This window comes from Sorghum bicolor, chromosome 3, assembly GCF_000003195.3.
Source record: "Sorghum bicolor cultivar BTx623 chromosome 3, Sorghum_bicolor_NCBIv3, whole genome shotgun sequence".
Lineage (NCBI taxonomy): Eukaryota > Viridiplantae > Streptophyta > Magnoliopsida > Poales > Poaceae > Sorghum > Sorghum bicolor.
The window spans coordinates 71,077,332-71,097,122 of NC_012872.2; the positions used below are offsets into that span (position 1 = coordinate 71,077,332).

At 42.2% G+C, this 19,791-nt stretch overlaps 3 protein-coding genes across 3 annotated transcripts; 2 read left to right on the forward strand and 1 right to left on the reverse strand.

Annotated features, from left to right (window-relative positions):
* Positions 62-2,784, reverse strand: LOC8059360 (small ubiquitin-related modifier 1). The gene is made up of 3 exons (XM_002458944.2): positions 2,561-2,784; positions 484-633; positions 62-400 (listed from the first exon to the last, which is right to left on the reverse strand). The coding sequence occupies exons 1-3, from the start codon at positions 2,636-2,638 to the stop codon at positions 329-331; spliced, it is 300 nt and encodes a 99-aa protein (XP_002458989.1). The 5' UTR covers positions 2,639-2,784; the 3' UTR covers positions 62-328.
* Positions 11,650-13,495, forward strand: LOC8059361. The gene is made up of 3 exons (XM_002456794.2): positions 11,650-11,959; positions 12,782-12,991; positions 13,154-13,495. The coding sequence occupies exons 1-3, from the start codon at positions 11,650-11,652 to the stop codon at positions 13,258-13,260; spliced, it is 627 nt and encodes a 208-aa protein (XP_002456839.2). The 3' UTR covers positions 13,261-13,495.
* LOC8079787 (protein root UVB sensitive 1, chloroplastic) lies at positions 13,751-18,662 on the forward strand. The gene is made up of 7 exons (XM_002456795.2): positions 13,751-14,557; positions 14,649-14,924; positions 15,692-15,748; positions 16,389-16,587; positions 17,216-17,322; positions 17,599-17,772; positions 17,861-18,662. The coding sequence occupies exons 1-7, from the start codon at positions 13,853-13,855 to the stop codon at positions 18,131-18,133; spliced, it is 1,791 nt and encodes a 596-aa protein (XP_002456840.2). The 5' UTR covers positions 13,751-13,852; the 3' UTR covers positions 18,134-18,662.

The window sequence follows — 19,791 nt, forward strand, 5'->3', positions numbered from 1 at the left end:
CTCAGTCACCGTGCACAAAACGTACACAAGACCAGGAGACATGGTCGCAAGGGATGGTCAGTAAAGCAAAGCACACTTCGAGCAGGCAAAACAAAACAAATCATCGGAGCATCATTGGGAGTACAAACATGGCGGGATATATTAGGGGATAGATAAACGAGTCATATGACAGACAAAGGTACCAAACCATACTAAACAAGGCTAATGATGTCCCTCAGCAATGGCACAGGGTGCCAGAGCATCACAAGTTCCTTAAAAAGACTTCTTTAGTTTACTGCTAGGGAAGGCGGAGCATGGCGCAGCAAAAGAGGCTCTGCAACGGCTGCATCTAGGCGCCAGGAACGCTGCCTCCAGTCTGGTGAAGCATGGCGTCAATCTCATCGCCGTCTTCCATCTCCAGCTGCACGAAATATCAGTCAATGATTCCTCCCAAAGCTAGGGGCTACCTACTGGAAGAGATGAGGATTTGCAAGCACCACGTACCTCATCCGGGGTCTGCTCGCCGCGAAGCCTGCGGCCATCAAACAGGAATGCAATGGCATTCATATCCACAGACTGGCGGTCACAGTAGGCGTTCATCAGCTTCTTCAGCTGGGTGGACCTCTTAATGCGGAAGAAAACCTCATTGCCATCCTATATATTATTTTATATCATAAAGAAAAGAGTGAGTGACAGATAATACTACGGACAGCAGTATCAGAAGATTGTAACCTAAACAATCTAACATGTATAAGGCCACAACGTTCAACCAATACATAGAGCAGCTCAATCAGAAAATTGATGATGCCATATTGATCCCTGAAGAGGATCAATCACTGAAATACAGAAAAATTTAAGTTTCAACTTTTCAAATCAAATCAAAAACAGAGTTAGATTTTTGATGGATGCTTAAAGGATGTCTCACGTTACATTAGGCAATGGTAGTTGAACAGATTTTTTTTGCAAATAACGGAGCTACAAAACCTAAGTATTAACCATTTACGGTCACTTGTGTACAGTCAAAATGTCAATAAATTAAACTACCTAGAACTGAAGTTAAGTAATACTTTCACACAAACCCTAGATCTCAAATAGGTCAATGTCGGACAAGGATTGTCAAGCATCATATTTCAAATACACCAACCCATTAGTATTAGCAAGAATTCTTTTTATACGCAAACTATAGTGCCTCTAAAATAACTCTGATTATACATCTTACTCCCTCTGTCCCTTTTTAATTGTCGTCGTTGGTGTGTGTGCCATAAGTTTGACTCGATTTATAGAAAATACGTGCAACATTTGTATCTCCAATTAAAATTTGTTAAAAACTAGATTCAAAGATCTTTCTAATGATACTAATTATGTATTATAAATATAAATATTAATACTTCTTAATATATAATTGTCGGCAGTTGTTTTTCGGAAAGCGAAAGCGACAATTAAAAAGGGACGGAGGGAGTATATCTTAAAGATCACAAAGATATCATTAGACAAGATTCAATGTCCTGAGAGTATAAACAATTTGCAAGCTAATGTGTAATGCCTTTAAAATTACTGATAGTACAACTGACAGATCAAAACAATTTCATCGACATTCATTCAATGTCATGATATATAAAAGATAAAAAATTATTTGGCAAACTAAGAATAAAGTAATATGTCAAGCAACTTTAACAATTCTTTCACAATTAAATAATAAGACAAAGAAAGTTACCGAAAATTAAGAGAAATCTGAGCTCTTGGCACAAAAGAATAAAATCAAACAACAAATAATGGTAACTGGCCCATATCAACCTTATATACAAGCCATATCCTCCACCAAAAAAAAACCAGTATAAACAAGTATGATCCTGTAAATCTACAGGATAAATATCTATTGATTAGACCTACCTTAGAACAGAAATATGAATAATCATATATTCAGAATCATGTGAGATAAAAAAAATGAATCCCAGATAACAAAGCAACCAAACATAAACTTCCGGATTCCGGCTATCATATAAAAAATTATGACAATCTCCCACGATCATACCAAACTACACAGTGCTTAAACTGTTACAAACAAAAGACTAATCTTAAATATGAGAATTCTGCCAGTGTCATAGTACCCCAGTACAGATTGAATAGCAATAGGTGACATGCATATCAAGGTAAACTGCCTAGACATAATGAAATAGTACAGGTTGTATGATCAACAATCGATGCCCTCTTCAGACAATCAGTACTGCAAGTACGAACAATCAAAGTCTGTTCTCTCTTCTTTTCAGTCTGCACGGCCAGAAGAATCAGCCAACAGTTAATTTCAGCTATGACTTTTCGGGCCAACACAAAAGTCAATCGCCAGGAATCGAGGGCCCCAACCCGATAGACCTAGGGCACATAGGCGAACGCAATCGGCAAACATTCGCTCGCAAAAAACCGAGACATCGCTACCTACCAATCCCACATAGCTGGCACCCTGGGATTCCGATAAACCACCGCACAACGACGATCGATCGCTACGAGAGGGCGGGTTTAACAGCGCTAATCTACATCGCCGCAGGGAAGAAGATGAGGAAGGGGGAACCGCCGGCGAGCTGACCTGTCCCTTGACCTTGAGATTGATGTGGGCGCCGCCCGCCTCCGCGGGCTTCTTGTCCTCCTCACCGGCTCCAGACATCGTCGACGAAGGCTCCGAACTCAGCAGCGGCAGAGGTCAGTTTCCCGGCGATCGATCAATCGGTGGAGGCGGCGGCCGGCGCGGGTTTGTGGTGGGGTTGCGATGCGCCGGCGGACTCGAGGCCTCTTATAGGACGGCTGCCCATAAGCGGATTTGATACGAGGTTCGCGTCCGGATCCTCCCTGCGCGGGCCTCCTGTGGCCCCGCGTGAACCGGCGCCTCGGGTTGGTTGGTGGGCAGTGGGCACCTGCCGCCCGGCGCGTGCGCGGCTGTTCGGGGCGATCGGGGTCCGGGTCCGGATCCGGTGCGGCCGCCGCTTCGTGTGGGCCGGTGCGCTGCGTGGGTTGCACGCAAACCGGGTCAAGTCCGTGTGGGCCCTGCCTCGCTCCGCTCCCCTCCTCGCTCCATTTTTTCTCTCGTTTCTCCGTGTCGCACAGCGGAACAGGTGTACGGCGCGGGCGCGGGCGCGGGGCTATCCGGTTCGGGCCTTGTTTAGGCCTTGTTTAGTTCCTAAAAATTTTACAAATTTTTTTCGATTCTCCGTCACATCGAATCTTTAAATACATACATGAAGTACTAAATATAGACAAAAATAAAAACTAATTACACAGTTTGGTCCGAATTGCCGAGACAAATCTTTTAAGCCTAGTTAGTCCATGATTGGACAATATTTGTCAAATACAAACGAAAGAGCCTAGTTAGTCCATGATTGGACAATATTTGTCAAATACAAACGAAAGAGCTACAGTGTCCATTTTGCAAAATATTTTAGAACTAAACAAGGCCTAGATGAAAAAGATTTTAGATTTTGACACTGTAACATTTTTGTTTTTATTTAATAAATATTATCTAATTATGGAGTAATTAGTCTTAAAAGATTTGTCTCGTGATTTACAGGTAAACTGTGCAATTAGTTATTCTTTTTATCTATATTTCATACTTCATGCATGTGCCGCAAGATTCGATGTGACGAAAAATCTTGTAAAGTTTTGGGTTTTTGGGTGTATCTAAACAAGGCCTTAGTTCACCTTGAAAACTAAAAAGTTTTCAAAATTCCCCATCGCATCGAATCTTTCGGCACATGCATCAACCATTAAATATAGACGAAAATAAAAACTAATTCACAGTTTACCTGTAAATCGCGAGACGAATCTTTTGATCTTAGTTAGTCCATAATTAGACAATATTTGCTACAAACAAACGAAAGTGCTACAGTAGCGAAATCCAAAATCTTTTCGCATCTAAACAAGACCTCGGCTGTGTTTATCTCTCATGCAAACCAGTTAGGCCCTGTTTAGTTCCTCACCTAAAAAATTTTCATACATCCCATCAAATCTTTGACACATGCATAGAACATTAAATATAGATAAAAAAATAAACTAATTACACAGTTTGGATGAAAATCGTGAGACGAAATTTTTAAGCCTAGTTTATAATTAGCCTTAAGTGCTATAGTAACCAACATGTGCTAATGACAGATTAATTATTTATTAGTTTTTAAAAACCCCTCCCGACATCCTTCCTACACATCTAATATAACACTCAAAAAATTTTCATCCAAAATATAAACAGGGCCTTAGACTTGGGTATATTGGTTCCCATTGCTAAATTTTACCTAACTAAAATTATTTTAGATACTTTTGGGTGACTAATGGAACTAAACTATTTAGCTTATTTTAGTCAAGGTGTTTAAAACTTTAGCTACTAAAGTGACTAAAGTTTAGCTAACTAAAATTTAACAGAGGGAGCTAAATTGGGCCTTGTTTAGTTTGCCCGTGAAAATTTTTTGGAATACTATACTAGCATTTTGGTCCAATTATATATTAATTAGGTTTAAAAATTATCTCGTAAATTACAGACAACTGTATAATTATTTATTTTTTATTTATATTTAATGTTCCATGCATGTGCCGTAAAATTCATGTGACGAAAAATCTTAAAAAGTTTTTGACTTCCGAAAGAAATTAAACAACGTCTTACTTTCCAAAAATTTTACAAAATTTTTTAAGATTTTCTATCACATCAAATCTTACGCATATGCATAAAACATTAAATATAGATAAAAAATAATTATACAGTTTGTCTGTAATTTGCGAGACGAATCTTTTGAGTCTAGTTAATTTAAGATTGGATAATATTTATCAAATACAAATAAAAGTATTATAATGTCAATTTTGCAAAACAAGGTTTAATAGTATTTTTAGTCGTAGGCCTTGTTTAGTTCCCACTAAAATCCAAAAGGTTTTAAAGATTCTCTGTCATATCGAATTTTGTGCCACATGCATGCAGTATTAAATAAATAAATATAGATAAAAATAAAAACTAATTATACAGTTTGACTATAAATTACGAGACGAATCTTTTAACTCTAGTTAATCTATAATTATACAATATTTACCACAAACAAACAAAAGTGCTAGACATTTAAACAATGCCGTAGCTTATTAGCAAGGGAACAGGCGTTTCTTCGCGTGTGTGCGAACGGGTGGGTTGGTGTGCGAAAAGGCCGCGAGGGGCCGATCCGTGCGGCGCGGGATCAGTTATTACGTTCCTTCCGTGCAATCAAACGGACGCGTGAGCAGTGTAAAGCATGATGCAGTTGCTGATTCAAAAGATGGGTGATGAGTGATGACAGCATAGTTATCGCGTTCGTGGAGAACTAAATCGGTTTTCTCGCGTAAACTAGAGGCACCGCCAGCAGTATTCAATTTATAGAGTATACAAGTTTTATCATGTGTCGGTCCTCATAGGAGTAGGTTCTATATAATTCTATTCTACGGACATCTATATTTAATCTACACTTAACTATAAAGACACAAAAAAAATGTTAAGGTTTTTCTTCCACATATTTAAGAGGAAAAATTCTTCATAAACCAAGATTACATGTAACACATACTTTTTCTAAACCAAAATTCAATCTCAAATACATCTATTTAGTAACATGAGTCAAGTGTGACCTAAAAAAAAGAAATCAGCTGAACACAGGTCCGACACAAAAAAAGAACGGACAAAATAAAAATGAAAAAAAAGCTCACCCGTGGTAAGATATATAATATTTAAATTAAAAATTAATATAAGATTTATATTTTCTTTGAACCTGTTTTTATTTAAAAATACCCCAGTATCCTTTGGCATGGACAGACTTCGTATGCGTACCGCGAATATAGAAGTTTACAATCAACTAAAATAAGAAGGTAGAAAATAGTCAAAGCCACTAACAAAATAAAAAAAAACTCCAAATCAAAACCAAAACAAGAGACACATTTATCGTACCTCCTCACCTCGTTCTTTATTCGCATTGGCTTATGTTCCCAGAATTAAACTTACATATGCTTACAACTCCATAAAATTATTTGCTACAACAACCATTGTCACAGTGCCGAGCACACACCATTATGTTGTTCAATTAGAAGAAGAAGATTTCACAGCGATTCATTACATGGTCAGGTCCCATTAATAGAGATGTTTCATGGGGCCCGCTGTTGTCGCAAGTGCTGAGTCCAAATACCATATAGCAACTTCACCGACACGAGCGAGCTCTAGCTCCACCTATGTTGTTCGCACCATCGTTATCACACATCGGTCGGACATTTGGGCTCTGAGGCGGAGCGTTTGCCACGTCGCAACCCCTGTTCATCGGTACATGTCGGCTATCACCTTTCTTTACCTAGATGGCCGGTGTTCACTGCCACACCACCATGTCGTCGTTGCTGGATATTCCAAGCTACAACCTGTGGGGGTATAAACCCCTATACCCTCATGGGCTATATGGGCCGCACCATCAGAGGTGGCTCGGCCCACAAGATGAAGACGTGCGGCGCACGACTGGTCGGCGTGCACCGCAAGGCTACAAGATTTTGTACCAAATAGGATACTTTGCTTGTAACTCTGTCCCTTCAGGATATATAAGGAGGGGCAGGGGTCTCCTAGAGGACAAGTCATACATCATATTCTCTCAACACAAATCAATACAACCAGACGCAGGACGTAGGTATTACGCCAACTCGGCGGCCGAACCTGGATAAAAAGCTTGTCCGTGTCTTGCGTCACCATCGAGTTCGTAGTTTGCGCACCGTCTACCGATAAACTACTACCGTGGGTATACCCCAAGGTAGACTGCCGACTAGCTTTCGTCGACAGTGGCGCGCCAGGTAGGGGGTGTGCGTACAGCTCTCCCGACGAACAAGATGGCCATCATCCCCGACTTCGTGGCCATGGCGGGCGACTTCACGTTCACCGTCAGCTTCAACAACTTCACCGCCATGACAACGGAGGAGGTGTAGATCCGATCTGCGCCAACCACTTCTTCATCGACGTCGGCGGCGGCTTCAACCACGCTGGCTACGACTCCGACTACTCCAGCAACGTCTCCGACCACGCCGACAACGCGTCACCCGCTTCCCTGCTACAAAGGGAGGCAGATCGACAACACCGACCTGCTCGGGCCATCGACCAAATTGTTTGGCCTACTTGCTCTGACCACGAGTCGCAATAATAATCGCCGCGAAGAACGACGCTACGACAACAGCGACCACCATCATGACAAGTCGAAAAGCTCGAAGGCTGGACAATTTTGTCGTCACTAACTAGACTTTCATCCAAAGATAAGTACACTTCTAATATCTTATTTATTTTTGGCATAATATTTTTTATTATTCTTCAAAACAACTTTTTTAGCCGACTAGTTTTTTCTCCTACACGAGCTTTCCAGAGCTGGTATTGTCTCCGACTCCTCCCTACACGTGCACGAGATCCGCCCTCTGCGTTCCGGGTGGTCGGCAGTACTCTCTGACGTGGCTGACAATCCTACGCATGCCTAGGTTCCGCACCTCATGCTGATTGTTGGCTAGACCAGAGCTGGTACAAGCTCTAGGATGAATTAACTACTTGTGCTAATTTTATAACAAAAAATCTAAAACTTATCTCAGTACTGATTTTTATCTAAAGTTTATTTATACATCATGTACTACCTATTCTTTATATTTATTTTTCAGGGGTTTGGCCCAGTCGACAAGCTACGCTCGGGGACTCGTCGACTATTCCCTACGCTGTGCCCGGGGACTGCTCCGACCACCGAGCACGTTTACGTTCCCAACCACGCTCGGGGACTTGTCGACTACTCTCTATGCTGTGCTCGAAGACTGTGCCGACCACCGAGCACGTTTACGTTTCCAACCACGCTCGGGGACTTGTCCACCGGTCCCTACGCCGTGCTCGAGGACTGTGCCGACCACCGAGCACTATACGCTCGGGGACTGGTCGACCAGCTCACCAATTTAAGAACTTGGGGACTGCACCGACCACCGAGCACTATACGCTCGGGGACTGGTCGACCAGCCCACCAATTTGAGAATTCGGGGACTGTACCGACCACCGAGCGTTCTATGCTCGGGGACTGGTCGATTAGTCTATTCAATTGCATACGAGCATGATATGCTCGGGGACTGGTAAATTCAATTTTTTAGACCTTGCTACAAGGCTCATACTTCGCCTTCCAGCAAGCTCGGGGACTATATCGGTACGATGCATCTGGCGATGCATCTCAGTTTCAGAATTTCTTTGAGGACTTTTCTTTTGACCCTGGCACCACGTGCCTACGTCACCTACTACCAGGCTCGGGGACTAAGTGGGCACACTTCACCTTGCGGTGAATATGCTTGCTTTTTGAAAGACTATACTTTTCAGAAAAATAAAGTGGGCATACTTCACCAGGAAAGAAATCTTTTTTATTAAGAGCACCATGCATTCTTCGAACAACCTGCTTCTTCGATGTCAATGTTGATCAACTGTCTTTTGAGTTGGTCAAAATACCGTTGCAACTGTTTGGGCGACTTTCCTACTTATTTAAGACGTCAAGCCTCACTGATCGAAGAAGCTCAAGACGGCGTGTTACATCATAATACATGGTGCTCGGGGACTAGCTGTGGGGGTATAAACCCCTATACCCTCATGGGCCTATATGGGCCGCACCATCAGAGGTGGCTCGGCCCACAAGATGAAGACGTGCGGCGCACGACTGGTCGGCGTGCACCGCAAGGCTACAAGATTTTGTACCAAATAGGATACTTTGCTTGTAACTCTGTCCCTTCAGGATATATAAGGAGGGGCAGGGGTCCCCTAGAGGACAAGTCATACATCATATTCTCTCAACACAAATCAATACAACCAGACGCAGGACGTAGGTATTACGCCAACTCGGCGGCCGAACCTGGATAAAAAGCTTGTCCGTGTCTTGCGTCACCATCGAGTTCGTAGTTTGCGCACCGTCTACCGATAAACTACTACCGTGGGTATACCCCAAGGTAGACTGCCGACTAGCTTTCGTCGACACAACCCAATTAAAGTGCATGGCATGGATTGCTTGTCGTTCGAGGTGGTGGAATGGTCCACACGCAGACACATGTAGTGAGAGTCTAAGGCGCTATCATGCATGGACGGACGATGCTACGACCATCTAGCTTGAATCGTTGAACTCTTAGGTCATTGCATGTCTTTGTCACTAGCGCTAGAGATAAGGACCATGCCGCCCAGCCCTAGTCCCTGAATGTCCCACGGCTATAGGCCCAGTCATATTGTGCGCTTTTCCGATGTCTTGGTAGAGCACAATGGGACTCATCTAGGATTGGAGCAAGATGGATAGCAACAAGTGCAACAATTGCCAAGATGACATTGCGATGGAGGAAGTAAATGGGGAAACAAGAAAGTGTGGTGTCTGAAATTTGATTGAGATATTAAATTTTATTAAAAGAGCAAAATATAATTTCTCTCTGTTGCAATGCATGGGGCACTTATGCTAGTACTAATAAACCAAAATTTCATTATATTTTTTCTTCCATCTCTCCGTGAAAAGTTTCTTCGATGTTGTTTCTTTTCTTCTCAAACTATATTCATATCCTTTTGTACTCAGGACACGTGAGTCAGGGTAGGCATCGGTTCTTGGTTCGGTTTCCTCGATTGTTTATAAAATTCGGTCGGATCGGTTTCACAAAATTTTAGGAACCGAGCATTTTGGTTCTCGGTTATTTTGTTTCGGTTTCGATTTTTACTGAACTAACCATTTTTTCAACAAAGGTTAATACAACAAAAATAATATGTAGGTTTTAAAATTTATGAAATTTGGTTCTTTCGGTTAATAGTTAACCAAGGATAGAAACCGAATTGTTCTTGGTTATTTTGGTTCCTCGAAATCTGTCAATCGAATAAGAAACCGTTTTTTTTGGTTTTAGTTCTAGTTGGTCGGTTTCAGTTAATTGTGCCCACCCTAACCCGTGAGCATACAAGAATAACTTACGTCTAGTAATAATCCATACGAAGTCTGGTTCCACAACGTATTGGTTACATCCTCCGCATCTTATATTCTTATATATACCTAGACTCATGACGTATTGGATCACCCTCTGTATTGTATCATCGTATGTGACCCCGTGATCATGAGTTAGAACAACTCGCGCCTAGTCTTCATGAGAACAACACACGTCTAGTCATAATAATATAGAGTCCAATTATACTACGTATTGGGTTCCAACGTAACACATTACAATGGGCATGTGACATCTTTGATATCCTAAATAAATAAATTTTTAGAATGTATTGATATTATTATTCTTAAATAATTATTATAATTTACTTTTTAATGATTGAGCTATGATTAAATGTTTTTTTTGAAAAAATAAAGAAAAATGCAGTAATACCGAATTTTGTAAAACGTCAGATAGACAAATTAAAATTAATATTTTGGGAGTATTTTTTAGTAACTTGTATTAGAAAACTTATATAAAATTTAAACATGATTTATAGAATCTAATAGTATCTTCACCATTCAATATTATCAAACAGAAAATTATCGTGAGTAAAAGTACCCAAGGGGTTCACGGCGCAATAGCAAAAAAATTGGTTGGGGGGGCTCCCACCTAGGGTTCAAATCCTGGGTGCGGCACTTTATTCTGGATTTATTCTAGTTTTTTCCGGCGCTATGCATTAAATGGTAGGTGACGTACTCGTCGACAGCGGGGCGCCTGTGTTGACTTCGTGAACTTCAAGATTTGCCGGTTCAGTCCTTCGAAGGTGCTCATAGGAGTAGGGTTTACGTACGTGTGTTCATAGGGGTGAGTGTGTGTATGTTGAGTGTCTGCGTTGCACTGTGTAATCTTAAAAAAAAATTACCTTAGATACCACTTGGCAGTGGAGTGCTACTGGTACAAGATAGTCAAAGTGTAGAACCTATCTTTGGATACACGAGCGAGTTCATTTTTTTTCATGAAACTACCACCGGCTGCCATGCTATGTTCGTTAAAAAATTGGCCGACACTGATGCTAATTTATTTAAAAAAATTAGTTTTTCGCTAAAAATTACTGATAAAGTAGTTCAACGGGGTCAAAGTTTTTGGCAAGGTTATTTATTTTTTCAATGAAACTATGGCTGCTTTTATCAGCGATTTCATTTTTTTTCACTGTACTACCAGTGCCTGGTATCATCGAAATTATTGGCAGGTTCATTATTCTTTCGTGAAACTACCGGTAGTTCTTTTTTTTTTGTTTCAATTTTTCAAGAAAGCTCGCTGGTCGCTGCACGTAGGGTCATTTGTACTTACCGCAAAAGCTCCAAAACGCCCCTATCCAGGCCGTCAAAGCCCAGTCCTCTGGCCTTAATGGTCGACGGTTGATAGCGATTAGGATTCTCTAAAGCCCACAGTTTAACTGGAGGACAGCCCAGCCCATAAAAAGTAAGTGTTCAACAGTAAGTACTACGTATGTTTGCGGCGGGCTGGACGATCCTAATCCTAATCCCACTGGTTGCTCGCCACCACCGTGGACGAAACGCCGGCCCCACGATTCAGTGACCGTCTCACCTCAAGGACCCGGACCTGGACCCGAGTCCGACCGCACGGCGACCCTTCTAGACTTCCCTTACCCGAAGAGGCAAAGAGGCAGCAGCAGCAGAGTCCAGACCGTTCTCCGTCCGTCTCCACTCTCCACGCGCCACACTCTCCCGAACAGCATCGCCGCCCGCCATGGGCTCGCCGCTCCGCACCGTCACAGTGCACCTCCGTCGCTCTTCGTCAGCGGATACCGTGGCAATCGCCGTGGACGGCGGCACCGGGGTGGACCTGGCCCGGGTGGGGCTCGCGCTGGGGCTGGACCCCGCCTCCGTCCGCCCCAACGGCTACTTCCTCAGCCGCGGCCCCGGCCACGTCTGCTCCGCCGTCACGTGGCGCGCGCTCCTCGCCTTCTTCGCGAAGCGCGGGCTGCCCACCGGAGCCGACGCCGCCGCGCCCGTCGTCGTCGACGGCAAGCCCGCCGCGCCTACTGCGCAGAGCTCAGGTGCGTTGAAGACGGTTTGGACCTCGCTCCGTAAGGAACTCTGAATACTTGATTGCTCCCGTTGCTAACTGGTAGAGAAATTACGAGCGGTATCTCTGAATGTTACAATGTGCAGTCGTGGTTCAGGGATCAAGTGGGGTGATCGACGCATCTGTTCTTCCAGCGTTCAGGATCATACACATCATATGCCTGATTGGTTGTTATGCCCTTTTATTAGCTTCAATGATCAGTAGTACCAACCGGTTTATGAAATTTGCAGCTGCTTATATTTGCTATCTGGGATGAATGGGGATCAAGTACCACCAGAGGCAAAGAGTGTGGCACTACTGAACCACTCTTACAGCTATGGACCATAAACCTCATAAGTAGCGCGTATGTTTGAGATTGACAACTATAAACTGTACATTTATTCCTGAGGTTACCAATGCTGCCAATTTTCCGAGTGTCTTGTGTTATGTAATCGTTTCACACGATAATGTTTGATACTCTATTATTCTTCAGTATTCAGTAATGTTGACAATTTGTTATTTCAGTTTTCATTATCTTGGGCCTCATGTAATTGCCATGCGGCAATTCTTTGTCGGTTCATTATCAAGTGCTACTTGTTGATGTGCACATTGAATTCGTTATGCATATATTGCATGGGTGTTTTCATTTTTTGGGAATATGCATGGGTGTTACCTGATCTGCTTAATACTAGATGGTTTACTTAATATTAATACTACAAGGATGCCACTATGGCATGTACTATATGCTTGGGGAAGATGATTTCAGATGTTTACACAATCATTTGGTCTGAATCCGTGAATTTCTATTCTTCAGATCGAACAACTCCTACATGCCCAAAGCGAAAATCTGGAGTGGAAGTAGAAAGATGTCCCAAGAAGAGCAAGCCTCAACAGAACAAATCAGCTCTCCCGAAACGAAGGCACGATGTACTCAGCGATGAAATCGTCCTTGGTCTAAAGAGAAGACTCAGGCTGGACGACCCAACCCCAGCTAAGAAGATTAAGCAAGTAGAATGCGGCTCAGGTGAGTTACTTACTGACCAATTCTCCAAAAATACTAACTACATAGTGCTTCATAATTATCCATATATAAGCAAGTAGAATGCGGCTCAGGTGAGTGACAACTGACAAATTTGTCTGTCTTGCTTGTTCTGCAATGGGCGATCGATGATGGACTATGGAGCAGAGACACAGCAACCAGTTAGATTTTATTGTGGCTTTGTGAATGCAAATGGAAAGCGGCTACGGGATGAGGAGATGATCACCTCGCTTTCATGTAAAAGAGTTCGGTGATCGGAGCTGAGGTAAATGCCCCTATCATGTGTTCCATCCAGCAATCATGTAATCTTCAACAGAAGGGCATATACGTACTTTGCTTGGAGGCAGTTCCAGATGCAGCTGCTGTATGCTAGCATAACTTAAGTAGTCCCCGTGTACATCCATGTGCCTTGTGAATATCACATCGATTGTAACTAAACGACATTTTACTTGAGAATCCTAGCGACAAGTCTCTGCATTTGTTGCTTTACAGCAGTTACAGTTCTGCTGCTTGTCAACTAGCCACGCGCCCACGCAACGGCATGCTTAAAGCCATATCAATATGTACCGTGCCGTAAAAACCTGAATTATGCAACTAACGACAGAAACTCTACCGTAAGTTGCATACACTTCTACCGTTCCACGCTCAATCACGCATCAAATCAAAATCTTCAGCAATTTTTGGCCCATACAAAGCGTTTTGCGTATGCTACCCTTGCCCATAATACAGGGACAAGCCAACACCTGGCCCATTTTGGCCCAACCGTCTCTCCGACACTTTCGCCTCCAACCTTGAAAATTCCGAAGCCGCCGTCGCCCGGTGGCCGCCCCTCCCTCCACCGAGGAGATGTCCATGCCGCAATCCGTCCTCCTCCTCCCCTCCTTTTTACCCCCAGCTCCCCTCGTTCGCGTCGCCTCGCGGCCGCCGTCGTCGCCATCCCTCACCGCCCTCAGATTCCACCGCGTCGACGCCAAGCTTTCCCCACCACTCCTCGCGGCATGCCACGGTCCTCCCGGCGGCTTCCGTGGTTATGGTGACTCCGGCGGCAGCGATGGAGGTGATGGAGGAAGCGGAGGTGGTGGCGGGAGAGGAATGGATTCTCCTGAACCCGGAGACGGGTGGTGGCGGCGGTGGTTCCAGGCCCTTCACCCGGAGTTCCTTCTCCTGTTCCTGCTCCTCCAGTCCGGCGCCGCGTCCGCACTCGCTGAGGCACTCGGCAACTCCGGAGATGACGCGGGGGGCGTGTGGGAGGTGAGGGGCGGCACGCGCACTCGCCTTGTGCCGGACTCAACCTGGACCTCCTATCTCATCGCTGGGGACGACGGATCGAAGCGGGAGGACGAGGATGGAAAGGTGGGAGACGGCCCTGAGGGCCTAGCCGCCCTGCGGAGGCAGCTGGGGCGGTCGTGGCGGCGGTGCGCCGATGTTGCTGTCCAGCTGCTGCTCCCCGACGGATACCCTCATAGCGTCAGCAGCGACTACATGAACTACTCGCTCTGGCGCGGCGTTCAGGGCGTGGCGAGCCAAATCAGCGGGGTACTTTCCACGCAGGTAGTGGAGCTCATCTGAGCGTTCATCGCAATTCATTCAAGCATATAGGTAAAGGGTAACGTATTTATTATCCCTGAAACATTTTCTTCAGGCTCTGCTCTATGCGGTTGGGTTAGGGAGAGGAGCGATACCCACTGCTGCTGCGGTGAATTGGGTCCTGAAAGATGGCCTCGGGTACCTTAGCAAGATCATGTTGTCCAAATTTGGACGCCATTTTGATGTTAACCCCAAAGGGTGGCGGCTATTTGCTGATTTTCTGGAGAATATGGCTTATGGGCTGGAGATTCTGACTCCAGTGTTCCCTCACCTGTTTGTTCCAATTGGGGCGGCTGCTGGTGCTAGTCGCTCAGCAGCTTCTTTGATACAGGTTAAGACCTACTTTCGTATTGATCATCAGTATTCTATAGTTTGCATTTATGGAAATCTAGGCTCATTATATTGTAATGAAGATGTTCTGCTTTGTGTATCTCATTATCCTCACACTTGGTAGCCATATGAACATGATCCTACAGAGTTGAGCCTAAAATATGGTCTCTAGAAGATGTATGACTATATTTGAAGATTTTCATAGCATGCTTATACTCACCACAGCAATAAACATAGAACTAATATATGATTCGATTTTGGTGTTATTTCTGCTAATCGCAGATATAACATGTCGACTAGGGTTCCGTGAGTTTTGAACTGTAGTGGGCTGGGTCTTGTTTCTAACCATGTAATTTCCCTGACTCATGCCTTGTTGTTCGCTTCCATACTGAAGCTTTCTCATAATGAAGAATAACAACCAAATCTGAGAACGTCCATTCCGCACAATATTAGAATCCAGTTTTGTCTGTTTTTCATATATGGATGAAAATGGCATATGGCAACATGTCAAGGTCGTTTCCTCTATGTGCTGTGTGCTATGAAAGGGTTATTTTGTCACATATTTATTCTTACTAATTTTTCCAGCAATAGCATATTTGCAATTTTGTTAAATGCATTGATCATGTATCTATCTTTCTTATTGGAGTAAACCACTGTTTTAGTTCATCATCCTTCAACAACTACGACAGATTATCATGCTTCAGTTATCTATCTTATGTTAGTACAATAATGCAACAGCTATAGTACTGTAAGTTTCCATGACTGCAGGCTGCCACGAGAAGTTGCTTTTATGCTGGATTTGCAGTACAAAGAAACTTTGCTGAGGTGTGCTTATCCTCATATTTGAAGATTTTTCACTTGTTATCATTTGTGGGCTAATTGTTTTTTCCTTTTACTGTGTATCAGTCCATCAAATCAAATTGTAGTATGCTTATATGCCTTACTGGCTGAGACTTTCCTGTTTTCAGTTATCTACTTAATCCATCTGGAATTGTACAACTAAGATGATATATCCACCTTTTACATGCGAAATTTATCTCTGATAGATCTTTACTGTTTTAAATAATAAATATATAACACAGTAGAGGAAACACTTACTGTTTCCATTTCAAAATTTGTTATCTGCCATAGATCTTGCTCATATTTCATATCCTGCCAGCTTAGATGTTTAGGAACTGGAAACATTTTATGGTCTCCTACAAGTATTTTGGAATTTGATATAAGAGTTCTGAAGTGTCAGTTGTCAACACTACCTTGTGGTGGTGCAGAACAGCTGCAGCAACCAGTGCGTTGATAGATTCCATAGCATTTCTCTCAACCCATTCCATTTGTATTTGTACAAGGAACTGATGCATCACATTATGAAATGAGCACTTAAGAACCTAAAATCCAGTAAATGCATTGTTTCCTCTTTTCATTGTATTTCCATCTCTGTGACTGGAAAGAATTGAAAATGGCATTTCAGGTTATTGCAAAGGGTGAAGCGCAAGGAATGGTTAGCAAATTTGTTGGCATAGGGCTTGGCATTGCGTTGGCTAATCAGATTGGCTCATCTGTACCATTAGCTCTTATTTCGTTTGCTGGAATTACTGCAGTTCACATGTATTGCAATCTCAAGTCGTATCAATCAATTCAGCTCAGAACACTGAATCCTTACCGTGCAAGTAATTTGATTTCTTCACTGATGTTTTATCTCCATTCCATGCTGATTTTCATCATATCACAACTTTCGTATGAATGAAATTTTGTAATCAGTGAGGCTACTTTGTCATTTTATTGCCTTAACAAAACTAGCCATTGAATAGAAACTGTTTAGAGAGTAAAAACTGGCAGTTTATTTCTGATAGATGGTTGAATGAAAGCTGGAACCATATATTTAGTTTGTTAGTTATATACTTATATTTTGCTTCGATAATACTCTCTTACTCCAACATTTCACATTTTGCTGTATAGGATTTTATGGGGTAGAAACGTGCACTGTATGTACCTGATCCCCTGTATCAATGCTCTATTCCCTGTCATTTACTCCTTCCGTTCAAAATTACAAGTCATTTTGGCTTTTCTACAGTAGACATTATATATATCTAGGTGCATAGCAGGATCTATGTACCTACAAAAGCCAAAACGACTTATAATTTGAAATGGAGGGAGCAGCATTTGTTCTTTAGAGTGTGTAAACCGTTGTTTGCTTTCGATATAAGCAGAGATGTTTTCATGTGAAAAATTATTCTTTAGAGTGATAATGTTACAGGGAAGTGATTAAACATTTTAGTTCCCGTCCTTCTTATGTAGGCTTGGTGTTTAGTGAATATCTGTTAAGTGGACAAGTTCCATCAGTCAAAGAAGTTAATGATGAGGAACCTCTTTTCTTCAATCTGTCGCTTGGCGCTTCATGTCAAGTAAGTCAAGGTTACTTTTATTCTTGCACTGATCACATTTCTCTTCTATCCAACTGTTTATGTTGCTCAATTTTAGCCTTTAGAGGCCCCTGTTCTAATACTCATGTGGTACAACTAATGTCTTTGGTAATGTCCAAGTTATGATTATGCCATTTGTGTCTGATACAATCAGCTTCTCATTATGAATCCTTGAGTAACTTAATGGTACATGTTCAATCAAGAACCTTTCATTATTTTATATTTCTCATTTTGTGCACCTCTAAATTTTTGCAACAGCAAAGCAAGATTTTGTCAGCGGAAGCAAAAGATGCTGCGGATAGAATATGCCGGCGGTTACAAATGGGTTCTAAGCTTAGTGAAATAATTGAGAGTAAAGAAGATGCTTGTGCATTGTTTGATCTTTACAAAAATGAGCAATATCTGCTTATGGATTACAAGGGAAAATTTTGTGTAAGTTCATCTTGAAGCAAGTATATTCCAATTATCAGTTTTGTGTTGTTACCCATTAATAAGTTAACAACATTTTATCTTTTTACAGATTGTACTTAAAGAGGGATCTTCTCCAGAAGACATGCTCAAATCTTTGTTCCATGTTAACTATCTGTATTGGCTGGAAAGGTATATGGGTTTCAAACCAAGTAATGTTGCCTCAGAGTGTAGACCTGGTGGAAGGCTTGAAGTATCCCTGGATTATGCTCAGAGAGAATTCAGCCATGTCAAACATGATGGTTCTGATGGTGGCTGGGTTATGGATGGTCTGATTGCAAGGCCCTTGCCCGTTAGAATACGAATAGGAGATGGTGCTCCTTAGGACTTTGCTCTATTAACTGTCCTCAGAGCTACATCCCTTGGAAATGTACAGTTTACTTATTATCTGATCAAGTTTAGGGAGAGTAATATTTTACCAACAGTCCTCAAATAACCTGGTGCTCGCCTGCAGTTTTTACCCTCATAGTGGGATGGAACTGGCTACATCTCTGGTATAGATTTTCTTGGGGATGGGATTCTTTGTAGTTGGTTTTGACTTTTGAAGCCTGTACTAGTGCAGTAGTGCTCACAAGATCTCAGGCTGTCATAGAGATTCAAGACAGTAGATTAAGGATTTCTAGATTTGTCAATGCTCAGTATGCCCACCTTGTGTGCTTGAGATCGATTTTACTGGCAATACTTGTCTGGTTAGCAATATTTCTATAAAATTAACATTCCATAATGTTTATTTTTTAAGGCATCATTCCATAATGTTAGTGCAACATGTGTGAGAATGTAAAACTTGTAATGTGCTGAGTTATGTTCTACTGTCTTGAATCATGGCCCGGCAGCTATTCATAGCTTTTCCATAACCTGCCTTGTACAACATGAAGACAGCTAAGTTTGCTTTCTTCAAGCCATGTGTCTATGATGGTTCCGCAAAACTCATGCCGTGCAGTGAAGTTTTTCTGTTCCAATTTGCTTTCTCAGTTGTTTCTGTTGTATCCACTGTCTTTCAGTTGTACTCCAGGGCTTTACAAATTGGAGTTAGTTGTCCTCCACTTGCATAATCTTATGGTAAAAAACAACTGGTTTGCTTGGGACCATATGTGAGGATTGGTTTTGAAATATATTTGATTTGATTCTCTCTCTTTTTTTTTGAGGGAAGAGTATATTTGATTCTTTAATCAGTTGTATTTCCGATGAAACGAGTGCTACAAAATCTGCATGCCTATTGTCCATCAACTTTGCAATTGTACCCAGATAACAATAAAACAATACTTTTATTTTTAGGATAGGAAGGCACTGTATATGATACAAGCCCAAACCAGTTTTATAGGTACACATGATCACTTTGCTGAAGTATTACTTGTACAAGAAGCATTGTCAAGGTTAAGTGTTGGTCAAGAACATATGATACAAACTGGTTTGGGTTTGTATCATATACAGTGCCAACAGGTATTCCACGGCCAGATTCAGAGCCATGTTGAGAAGGCAAGTCATGGTCAGGCAGTACTGTGTGCCAGAAGCGTTCTGGCTCCTCTGCACTGCACTTTCCATCTCGTGCTGTGCCTATTGTTTTTTCACTTAAAACAGAACAAGTTTTTAACATATTTGTTCTTGAGATGAGAATCGGGTGTTGCAAGGATGGTGCCTAGAAGGGAAGACTGAAACAGAGCTAAAAAGATCTGTTAAAAACAATTCTAACAGTTGTAAATGGATATTATTTTGAAGTGAGTGATTATTATTAGCTTTTGGATTGGAATAAGGAATTTTCCTTGTCCAATTGAGAAATATATGAATACGCTACTCGGTAGTATTTGTTTCCAATGTCAAAGGAAGTTCATTTTAAGAAGAGGCTGAACGCTTAAAGGTGACAATTTTGTATCTTTTTCTTCCCGTAAGAATAAACCCATGGTTGGCATCTTTTGGAATTTGGACACAGGATTTTACTATTCGTAAGCGCATGCATGTAACTTTAAGTAGTTCCCGTGTACATCC

Bases quoted from the DNA above. Each gene is read 5' to 3' on its own strand.
- LOC8079787 (XM_002456795.2), top strand. From the start codon at position 13,853: ATGTCCATGCCGCAATCCGTCCTCCTCCTCCCCTCCTTTTTACCCCCA. The intron at 15,749-16,388 runs GTGTGCTTATCC...ATGGCATTTCAG, and splicing joins TACAAAGAAACTTTGCTGAG to GTTATTGCAAAGGGTGAAGC. The intron at 17,773-17,860 runs GTAAGTTCATCT...ATCTTTTTACAG, and splicing joins ATTACAAGGGAAAATTTTGT to ATTGTACTTAAAGAGGGATC.
- LOC8059361 (XM_002456794.2), top strand. From the start codon at position 11,650: ATGGGCTCGCCGCTCCGCACCGTCACAGTGCACCTCCGTCGCTCTTCG. The intron at 11,960-12,781 runs GTGCGTTGAAGA...TCTATTCTTCAG, and splicing joins GCCTACTGCGCAGAGCTCAG to ATCGAACAACTCCTACATGC. The intron at 12,992-13,153 runs GTGAGTTACTTA...ACTATGGAGCAG, and splicing joins GCAAGTAGAATGCGGCTCAG to AGACACAGCAACCAGTTAGA.
- LOC8059360 (XM_002458944.2), bottom strand. From the start codon at position 2,638: ATGTCTGGAGCCGGTGAGGAGGACAAGAAGCCCGCGGAGGCGGGCGGC. The intron at 634-2,560 runs GTCAGCTCGCCG...AATAATATATAG, and splicing joins ATCTCAAGGTCAAGGGACAG to GATGGCAATGAGGTTTTCTT. The intron at 401-483 runs GTACGTGGTGCT...TATTTCGTGCAG, and splicing joins GCGAGCAGACCCCGGATGAG to CTGGAGATGGAAGACGGCGA.